General features: G+C 49.1%; 1 protein-coding gene across 1 annotated transcript in view; it reads right to left on the bottom strand.

Annotated features, from left to right (window-relative positions):
* Window positions 1–10,939, bottom strand: part of lama1 (laminin, alpha 1) — a 51,742-nt gene that overhangs the window by 36,076 nt on the left and 4,727 nt on the right. Inside the window, 29 exon segments of the mRNA XM_051940197.1 lie at window positions 481–621; window positions 742–874; window positions 1,104–1,231; window positions 1,420–1,605; window positions 1,693–1,872; window positions 2,320–2,463; window positions 3,151–3,384; window positions 3,476–3,612; window positions 3,690–3,870; window positions 4,037–4,143; window positions 4,708–4,919; window positions 4,994–5,080; window positions 5,154–5,281; window positions 5,511–5,621; window positions 6,394–6,505; window positions 6,767–6,981; window positions 7,291–7,392; window positions 7,681–7,839; window positions 7,945–8,085; window positions 8,240–8,397; window positions 8,501–8,594; window positions 8,673–8,851; window positions 8,948–9,065; window positions 9,206–9,295; window positions 9,375–9,554; window positions 9,635–9,825; window positions 10,405–10,456; window positions 10,660–10,772; window positions 10,873–10,939. The exon segment at window positions 10,873–10,939 is cut by the window's right edge and continues 104 nt beyond it. Coding sequence (XP_051796157.1) covers window positions 481–621; window positions 742–874; window positions 1,104–1,231; window positions 1,420–1,605; window positions 1,693–1,872; window positions 2,320–2,463; window positions 3,151–3,384; window positions 3,476–3,612; window positions 3,690–3,870; window positions 4,037–4,143; window positions 4,708–4,919; window positions 4,994–5,080; window positions 5,154–5,281; window positions 5,511–5,621; window positions 6,394–6,505; window positions 6,767–6,981; window positions 7,291–7,392; window positions 7,681–7,839; window positions 7,945–8,085; window positions 8,240–8,397; window positions 8,501–8,594; window positions 8,673–8,851; window positions 8,948–9,065; window positions 9,206–9,295; window positions 9,375–9,554; window positions 9,635–9,825; window positions 10,405–10,456; window positions 10,660–10,772; window positions 10,873–10,939 — 4,080 coding nt within the window.

Here is a 10,939-nt window from a genome sequence, read left to right on the forward strand (position 1 = left end):
CGCTCCTTACATTTGTTAGCAATAGTGAACATGTGTTAGCATATGTTGGCATATGTTAGCATTCATTAGATTTTGTTAGCATGAGTTAGCATGCATTAGCAAGTGTTGCGACATATTAGCATGTTCTAATGCTCATTACTATTTGTTAGCATGACTGAATTTATGTTAGCACATGTTAGTATCTGTTAGCACTAACTATCAATGGTTAGCATTAGCACATGTTAGCATCTGTTGGCACTCATTATCATCTGTTCGCATTAGCACGTGTTAGCATTATTACCATTTGTTAGCATATGTTAACTTGTGTTGCACATCATGTGTAAACACGTGTTAGCATGAGTTAGTATGTTACCTCACAGTCTCCATGAGTGAACATGTGCTAGCATGTGTTAGCACGGTTAGCATGTGTTAGCGTGTTACCTGGGAGTCTCCATGAGTGAACATGTGTTAGCAATGTCTTAGCATGTGTTAGCATTTTACCTGACAGTCCCCAGTCTCTGTGTTGCAGCTCTCACTGTGGTTGTTGCAGCGACATGGAACACAGGGATGAACTGACATGGACCTCTGACTGTGAGAGGACAGCTCAGACTGATGCTGACGGAAGTAACCTGCTGCACACTCCTGCAGAGATAGAGACGGGTTATCTACCTGGCAACAACAGTTTCTGTGTTTTGATTGGCCAGCGGCAGCTTTCTGTTGCCCACACATTTAGAGCTGTAAACAGGTGACCCTGCTGCTCACCTGACAGGACAGTCCACTGTAACCAGGTGGACAGACGCACGACTCGATCAGTCTGGCCACGCCCCCAGGGACACCCTCTGACTCCTCCCCTAACTCCGCCTCCACTGCCGTCTCCATTGTGATGTTAGCGATCCTGAACGAAACAACAGAGCTGTGATGTCACAGCTGCTACGACATCATCGAGTGTCCTCCTCAGCACTAGATACTGAGAGTACTGAGAGTACTAGTGTGTACTTATGTATTTAAAGTGATGATAAGTAAACTGTACAGTGTGTGTGTGTGTGTGTATGTACACAGTGTGTGTGTGTGTGTGTGTGTGTGTGTGTGTGTGTGTGTGTGTGTGTGTGTGTGTGTGTGTGTACCTGCTCTGCTGCAGTCTGGTCCCGTATGAAGCCTTGATGATGACGTACTGGACGTTACTGAGGACGGACAGGAAGTCGCTGTGACTCACCGCCGTCAGAGAAACCGAGTTAAAGTACTTCCACTGGTGCTGCAACACACACACACACACACACACACACACACACACACACACACACACACACACACACACACACACACACACACACACACACACACACACACACACACACACACACACACACACACACACACACACTAGTAAACTTCAGCCTTAGACACCTCTCCTCTGTTTCCCATGATTTCTTGCGGTTGTACCTCTGTCAGCCTGATGTCATGCTGAGTCCTGATGCCGTTGCCAGGGGCGACCATGTCGGTGTAGATGACCAGCTTCCTCAGAGCCCCGCCCCTCATCAGCACCTGAGGCTCCAGATTGGACAGTCCTGACCCGTCCTCAGCGTAGAAGGTGACGGAGTACGACAACAGGCCTCCGTACGACAGCAGCTACACAACAGCACACAGTTACACAACTACACAACCTGGAGCGGTGTCGGTCAGACCACCTGTCAGTGGGCGGGGCTTATACCATACCTGGTCTCCTTCAAACTGAGCAGGCAGCCTCCAGTACAGAGGACCAGACAGGCTGCTGCTGTTGAGCTGACGAGTGTCCAGCAGCATGTCGCCGCCCTGCTGGTAAACTCCAGACACAACACCTTGCAGGTTGGACTGGCTGACCAATGACAGGAGACCAGGAGAGTCAGACAGGGTTACCTGTGGAGAGAAACAGGTGGAGGGTGAGTCCATCTCTGTCTGATGTTACCTCAACGATCCTAAGAACCATTATCAAAAACAAACACTTCAGAAAGACTTTCATAAAATTCAGCTGTGATAGTTCAACTAATCAGGAGGTCTAGAAGGAGTCATAGTTCCACTAATCAGGAGGTCTAGAAGGAGTCATAGTTCCACTAATCAGGAGGTCTAGAAGGATTCATAGTTCCACTAATCAGAGCTGTTCTGAGAAACCAAAGAACCTCACTTTGAGTTCCTGCTGTGGAGCCTGAATGTAACCTGTAGTGAGTAATCTGATTCCAGAGACAGAGGTAATCTGATTACTGAGAGGATGCAGGTTAGTATCAATGGACATGAAGTGATGTTGTGTACACGCTGTTGCTGTGTACTGTGTGTACATACGTGTAGAGCAGCAGTATTTGTACTTACAGGTACTCTGGTCAGTCCTCCCTGTTCCTCACAGTCTGAGCTCAGTCCTGAACAGAAGCACCGAGAGCAGCCGTCTGGATTCTCAGCAGACAAACCCAACCGACCAGAGACACACTCCTCACAGCGACGGCCCGACACACCGGCCTGAACACACACATGGAAACACACACTCTGGATCAGTGGGTAAAGGACAGAGTGGTGGAGATCCATCCAAGATGGAGAAACATCTATACATGATGAGCAGAGTAGAGAGGACAAGTCTGCAGAGACCGGACCAAAAAGTCTCCACAATGACCCAAATAATGACTCCAAATGGTCAAATGTTTGTTAAATTCGATTTGAGCCATTTCCAGCTTGTTTTCAGTCACTAACCCGGACCCCTTCTGAGTCAGTTTTTGACAATTCTGAGTTCTTGTGAACAATTTTTGAATAATTTTGGACATTGAGTCATTTTGACAATTTTTGATTAATTTTGAACATTTTTTGAAAAAAATAGTAATTTTGGACAATTTTTAATTTTTTGTACAGTTTTTAAATCATTTTGTACAATTGTTGAGTAATTTTTGTCAATTTTTGAATCCTTTTGGACAATGATTCAAAAATGAGTGAAAAATGCAGCATGGCTCAGAAACAGAGAACAGAGGAGCAGGTTGAAGGAGATCCATCCAGCATGGAGAATCATCTTCTATAGATGATGAGCAGAGTAGAGAGGAAACATGGAGATAGAAGAACATCTCCCGGATGAGGAGACGACATCAGTTCCAGCCAACAGCAGCAGACTTCTGATGAGACGTTTGATGCTCAGTCTGGACACGCTAACACACACGCTACCTTGCACACACACTCCCCGGTGTGTCGACAGCCACACACTCCCAGCGTCGTGTTGCAGAACGTCTGGTCAGTTCCCGCCGGGTCGCAGCCGCACGCTGAGCATGCTGGGTAACCATAGTAACCAAGGGCACAGCGGTCACATGACCTGCCAGAGAAGCCCTCTCTGCACAGACACTGCCCATTGGTCAGATCACACTGGGGGGCGGAGCTTCCTGCTGCACTGCAATTACAGGGCTGGAGAGATGACAGGTGAGACGTGATACATGTGTGTGTGTGTGTGTGTGTGTGTGTGTGTGTGTGTGTGTGTATTAGTGTGTGTACTTACCTTACAGCCTGTGATGGAGTCGTGACCCCAGTGATCTGTCTCACACCTGTCACAGGTGTGTCCCACTGTGTGGGCGGGGCAGATACACTCTCCACTCTCAGGGTCACAGTTCCCTCTGGTGTGTTCACAGGTGCATGCTGGGAGGACAGCAGAGGGCGACCAATCAGAGATGAGACAGTCGACCAACCAGCAGTCAGTCACTCTGTTTTCTTACCTTTGCAGCCGCTGCCACGGAAACCATAGTAACCACGGCTACAGCGGTCACACCTGTCTCCGGCCACGCCCTCCACACACTGGCACCGCCCCTCCTCATCACATGACTCAGAGATAGATCCCAACTGGCTGCAGCGGCAGGGCTGACAGCCACGCCCACTCTGCAGCCCGAAGAACCCCGACTGGAAAACAAACACAAACAGAAAACTAGTGAACAAACAACTAGTAAACAAACAAGTAAACAAACAACTATTAAACAAACAACTGGTAAACAAACAAGTAAACAAACTAGTAAACAAACAACAGTGTGTGTGTGTGTGTGTGTGTGTGTGTGTGTGTGTGTCTCACCTGGCAGCGCCCACAGGTGCGTCCCGTCACGTTCTCTCTGCACAAACACTGACCGGATGTGACATCACAAAAACTAGAGATGGCCCCGCTAACATCACAGCCACACTCTGTTGGAGAAAGCCACGCCCACAGTGAGAGTGATGTCATCGATAGACCCCACCCACCAAAGACCACTCAGATCTGATCAGTTCACACACACACACACACACACACACACAGGTAACACAACTGGGGCATGTGTCAGTGGGTAGAGTGGCCGTCTTGCAACCAGAGGGTCACTGGTTCCATACCTGGCCTAGAGAGCTCATATTAAGGTGTCCCTGAGCAAGACACCAAACCTCTACCTGCTCCTGATGAGCCGTGGTTAGTGCCTTGCATGGCAGCTTCCCCCATCAGTATGTGATAGCAATTTTGTTAAACTCTGTATCGTGACAATAAAGCACATTCTTCTTCTTTACACACAGTCATGTGACAGAGTAATGCTGCAAGAATTCAAGCCGATTTGCAAAGATCAACATTCCTTTGTGACACAAGAGTGTGTGTGTGTTAAAGTATTTCTTCTCTTGTCAAACCGACCAATCAGCTGTCCCTGTGTGGACGTACTGAGCATGTGCGGAGCGTCCAGCGCTACAGGCTAGCAGCACGGAGCTATCAGCAAGTGTGTGACTCACCTTTACAGTCCTTGTTGTGCACGGCATCGCCATAGTAACCGGGCCGACAGACCTCACAGTGTGCCCCTGCTGTGTTGTCGAGGCAATGCAGACACTCCCCAGTGATGGTGTCACAGTGTCCCGGCTCACTGACGTCCACGTTCCCGTTACACTCGCAGCGAACGCAGGCTCCGCCCACAACCTGGGGGTTACCATAGAAACCACTGGCACACCTGGAGACAGACACAGCCGTTAACCTCGGTCCACCTGTCCCTCGTTGGCAGGTGCGCCTGTATGTCGCGCTCACCTCTCACAGGTGTTCCCGGTGTATCCGTCCTGACACTGGTCACATGACACCTGTCCAGACGTGTCCAGCACACAGGTGGGACTGAACCTGAGGACACAGGGTGGTCAGTCTCTGCACTGAGACGCTTCATTCAGGTGGACTGAGGTAGCTGGACACCAACCTGTTGGACTGCAGGGTCAGAGGACACGGACACAGGCGGCAGTCCTGGGCCGTCCCCTCGGTGGCGTCGCCATAGAAACCAGGCAGACATTCATTGCAGTGTGGGCCGGTGGTGTTGTGTGTGCAGCCCTGCGAGACAAAACACGAAAACAACAAAACAAGATGAGAAAAAGGCAAAAATAAGACACAAAACAACAAAAATGAGACACAAAAGGACAAAAACGAGATGCAAAATGACAAAAATAATAAAAATGAGATACAAAAAGACACAAACAAGACACAAGATGACATGTTGTGTTTGGCTGTCATGTGACCACGATGGTGGTGACTTCAGAGGACGTCCTTGACTCAGACTCACCACACACTCTCCACTGGCGTCGCACTCGGTGGCATGATCGTTGCATTCACACTGCATGCAGTTCCCTCCAAACATGACTCCACCCACTCTGTAGAATCCAGGAGAACACGCCTAAAACACACAAACATATACAACCACAGATGCGTCACATGTTGGCTGAGATGTCGTGTTTTGCAGATGTGTCACTGAAGGGAAGATGAAAACAGGACACAAAATGACAAAATCAACAAAAACGAGACACAAAATGACAAAAATGAGACATAAAATGACTAAAATAACAAAAATGAGACACAAAACAAGAAAAACAAGACACAAAATGATCAAAATGAGACACAAAGTGGCAAAAACAAGACACAAAATGACAAAAACGAGACACAAAATGATCGAAATGAGACACAAAATGACGAGACAGAAAATGGCAAGCTATGAAGAAGGAGAAGGTCCTGATGTCAGTAAATGTAGATCAGTTGTAGTTCCTGGTTGTTCCAGCAGGTGGAGCCTCTTCTAGGGCAACAGTGGGCACCATGACAGAGACTAATGTTCTACTTCGGGACCTCCAACCAGAACTACAGAGTTCATGGATCACAGATGGAAGTCTGAGAACTAAACCAACAGCATCAGTGGAATCCCTCCATACTAATTCATTGATTATTGATTGCTGAAGAAGTTATAATAATTAGCATTCTGCTAGAACCCTGCTAGCTTTAGAACACCTGTGTGACAGCAGAACTCCGGATGGAGCTGAGGTTTGATGATGCCATCCTGTTTTTCTTGGATTCTTCAGGAGGAAAGAACTTCAGACCTTCTCCAACCCTCGGTGGTCCTTTTTTGCTACTTTGCTTTAGGATCCTGAGACAAACTGAACGAGCAGATTAACACTGACCTCACAGGAAGTGCCGCTGTACCCCCACGGACATTCACACGTCTCCACGGCAACCGCTGGAACCCCAGAAACCGAACCAGAGTCTGCAACGTCCAGAGAAATCGAGTGGAGTCTGAAAGACAGAGGAGGAGATGTTACACCACCTGCAGCAACAGAAACATCTAGTTCTGGTCCTAATGTGTCCTAGACCAAGGGACCAGGACCTCCTAGAGGATCCTGAAAGAACCAGAATCTCCTGAAGGGACCAAGACCCCCTAGAGGATCCTGAAGGAACCAGGACCTTGTGGACCTCAGCCTCAGATGTGTTCCAGCTCTGCCTCCATCAAAGGACCCAGGAAGCCCCACTATGTGTAATCAGATTACTTTTCCTCACCGAATCGGCCCGTCGGCAGAGGCGTTCAGGTGGACTCGGACCATCAAGGCCGTAACTCCAACGAGGACCGACAGCAGGTCGTCACGGGTTACAGGAACTCCCTTCTGATGGTCCACGAATCTCTGCGGGACCATCGCCACGGCAACAGGTCGCTCAGCCAGCGGAGACAGGAAGAGAAAGAGAGGAGGCGAGAGACGAAGAGACTGACGGTCGCCCTAGAAACAAGAGAGAAACATGGTGGGTGTTGTAGGCAGCCATGACTGTAGTCTCCAATGGGAAACTTGAACCTGCTCATGTGTTCCTCCAGGACAGGAACCTGAAGGTCTTTGGACAAAACGAGACATTTGAGGAAACTCTGAATCACATTTTTCATTATGTTCTGACATTTTGTGGAGATCTGTTGGTTCTGAGGTTTAGAGGGTCGAACTAATGATTCCTCAGCTAGGAACGAAGAAATGAGAAGAGGTGGTAAGTAATCCCACAATGCAACACACATGACGATCTGAACACGGGTTAGTTCTCACCTCAATGATGACGTCACAGTGGGCGGGAAGAGAGCGGTCCTCGTTGTCCAATGGGGCGTCGTAAAAAACAGAGTAGTTCAGGAAACCTTCATAGGACACCAGCTAGACAGACAGGCAGACAGGCAGATAGACAGACAGGCAGACAGGCAGATAGACAGACAGGCAGATAGACAGACAGGCAGACAGACAGATGGTCTGCATTAGTTTAAAAACATCTGAATTCAAACTCCCACTAACAGAAACCCAACGACTCTGAAGTCATAGTACCACTAATCAGGAGGTCCAGAAGGAGTCATAGCTCCACTAATCAGAGCTGTATATCTCTTGATCACACTGAATTACATCCAGACAGGTTTTTCTGTTTGGCCAAATGTTGAAATCGCGGCTGACCTTGTTGCCAAGGAAACTGTCAGGTGCTGCCCACTGCAGCACCTGTTGGTGGGAGGAGCCAGAGGAGGTGTTGCTGGGAATGGTGAGGTCGTTGTCATGGAGAACGAGGTGGTTGTGGAGGGAGTGAAAGGGGCGGAGCCAAGCATCTGTATGAACCACCTGAAGAGAAAGAACATCATCAATCCTCAAGCTCAGAAGTCAGACCACAGACTGCAGTGTTACCTGTGGACAGGTGTGTGTTACCTGTGGACAGGTGTGTGTTACCTGTACTGTGGACCAGGCAGAGCTCTCACAGACGTCAGACACACCGAAACAGAAACAGTCGGTGCAGCCCAGAGGGTTGTTTAGCTGCAGGTTGTAGAAACCTGGTTTACACAGATCACAGTGAGCTCCCATCACGTTCACCTGGGGAGGAAAGACCAGGTGAGACGTCAGAGACCAGGTGAGACGTCAGAGGACAGGTGAGACGTCAGAGACCAGGTGAGACGTCAGAGGACAGGTGAGACGTCAGAGACCAGGTGAGACGTCAGAGACCAGGTGAGACGATGATGTCACGTACCTTACAGGTGCACGGGCTGCAGGGGTTAGTGTTGGTGCTTCCTGACAGGTTACACTTGCAGCGAACACACCAAGGAAAGTCTCTGAATCCAAACGCACAACGGTCACACCGTCGACCTGCAAACCCTTCTTGACACACACACTGACCTGCAGATACACCTGAACACACACACACACACACACACACACACACACAGAGTCAGAGCAACACAACATGTTTACTGCTGCCGGTAAGACTGTAAACAACAACAACAACAACAACCTGGCTGTGTGTCATCTCTGCTGCAGACTGAAGACTTGGATCCTCTCAGATCACAGCGACACTCAGAGCAGGGAGACTCAGACAATGGAGACACCTGGAGACACACAACACACACAATAATATAACAATCTGTCGTATTTTGCAGTATTTGTTGTAGTATTTTTTGCAGTACCTCAGCAGGTCTGTAGTATCCGTCCCTACATGTCTCACAGTTGATGCCGGCCGTGTTGTTCTGACAGTCGATACAAACTCCACCTCCTTGACGAACGCCGTCAGAGTTTAAACTCAGCGACAGATCAGAGACGGTTTGGTTGAAGAAACAGTCCAGAGACTTGTTGTGACAGTTACACTCTGACAGACAGACAGGTAGAGAGAGAGACGGGTGAAACAGTCCATCTGATTTGTTCAAAGGTGTTTCTGTTTTCCTGTCTTCTTGGTTTTTCTTACTTTCACAGGTGTTTCCCTCGGAGATGGTACCTGGCTGCCATGGCTGCTGATGGTAACCACGGCAACACTCATTACAGCTCTCCCCACAGGTGTTGTGTTCGCATTTACACTGCAGCTTCTGCACGCACACACACACATTCAGAGGTTACAGGTGTTCATTCCTACACGTGTTCATTCCTACACGTGTTCATTCCTACACGTGTTCATTCCTACAGGTGTTCAGTCATACAGGTGTTCAGTCATACAGGTGTGCGTTACCTGGGTAACGGGGTCCAGCGGGCAGCTCTGGGCGTGTCCGTAGCAGATACACATCCCTCCCACAGAGATGTCTTTGATTGAGTAGTAGTACTGAGAGGAACAGCAACACAGACACGTCAGTCACAGTCACAGTCTCACATACCTGTCTGTCCCCCACTGCCCGTCTCACCCTCCTGGTCACGATGGGGTCGATGTCACGGGGGTCGCTGGCACTCAGTGTCATGAGGTCGGCGTTGAGTGTTCTGATTCGCTGAAGCCTCAGTCTGATGTAACGAGCCGACGTGAAGTTCAGGAGGTCAGATGTCAAATCATCAGCACCGGGTCGGCCGTTAATCAGAGAGGTGTGGATCTGAGAGACAGACAGGTCGAGAGACAGGTCAGAGAAAGACAGAGACAGCCAGACAGGTACAGACAGACAGCCTGTCTCACCTCTCCGTGCTCCAGCGGGTTGAGTCTGGAGTAGTAGGAGGTGCAGATGACCTCGGTGTCTCTCTGGTAGGTGGGAGGTCCCAGTCTGGGCGTCATGTTGTAACGAGTCAAACACTCCGAGTCACTGATGGCATAAAACTGCCACGGGTCAAAGGACACGCCGTCCAGAGAACGCTCCAGGATCCAGTTACCTTAGAGACAGACAGGTCAGAGAGAGAGAGACAGGTCAGAGAGAGAGAGACAGGTAGAGAGAGAGAGAGACGGGTAGATAGAGAGAGACAGGTCAGAGAGAGAGAGACAGGTAGAGAGAGAGAGACGGGTAGAGAGAGAGAGACAGGTCAGAGAGACAGATGGGTCAGAGAGAGAGAGAGACAGGTAGAGAGAGAGAGAGAGACAGGTAGAGAGAGAGAGACAGGTAGAGAGAGAGAGAGACAGGTAGAGAGAGAGAGAGACGGGTAGATAGAGAGAGACAGGTCAGAGAGAGAGAGACAGGTCAGAGAGAGAGAGAGACAGGTAGAGAGAGAGAGACGGGTAGAGAGAGAGAGAGACAGGTAGAGAGAGAGAGACAGGTCAGAGAGAGAGAGAGACAGGTAGAGAGAGAGAGACGGGTAGAGAGAGAGAGACAGGTCAGAGAGAGAGAGAGACAGGTAGAGAGAGAGAGACGGGTAGAGAGAGAGAGACAGGTCAGAGAGACAGATGGGTCAGAGAGAGAGAGAGACAGGTAGAGAGAGAGAGAGACAGGTAGAGAGAGAGAGACAGGTAAGTCTCACCTGGTCGGGGAGAGTTGGCTGCCTTGATGATGATGTAGGCGACCTGAAAAACCTGAACAAAAAAACATGAAATATGAGTTTAATCAGCTGGTTAATGCTACAACCACAACTTCACCATTGTGTGTTGTGTATCTGTTGTGTGTCTGTTGTGTGTATTGTGTTGTGTGTATTGTGTAGTGTATCAGTTGTGTGTATTGTGTAGTGTATTTGTTATGTGTATCTGTTGTGTGTATTGGGTGTAGTGTGTTGTGTTACCTGTTTCAGGTCCAGGGTGATGGTGACCCAGTGAAACTGTCGTCCATTCTTGATGCTGGGACTCTGCCACCACTGATTGGTTCCATCGATGGCTTTAGTGATTGGATGACGTTCTGTACACACACGCAAGTACTGTTACTACCAATACTACTACTTACTGCTGTGAAGTACTGTAGTACTGCTGTGCGCTGTTCTGTGGTTCTGGTGGTGTACCTTTGGACAGGACAGAATTGGCGTCACACTTGGCGCAGTGCGGGTTCTTGATGGTTCTTCCTGGAAC

Source organism: Acanthochromis polyacanthus, chromosome 20 (genome assembly GCF_021347895.1).
Source record: "Acanthochromis polyacanthus isolate Apoly-LR-REF ecotype Palm Island chromosome 20, KAUST_Apoly_ChrSc, whole genome shotgun sequence".
Taxonomy (NCBI): domain Eukaryota; kingdom Metazoa; phylum Chordata; class Actinopteri; family Pomacentridae; genus Acanthochromis; species Acanthochromis polyacanthus.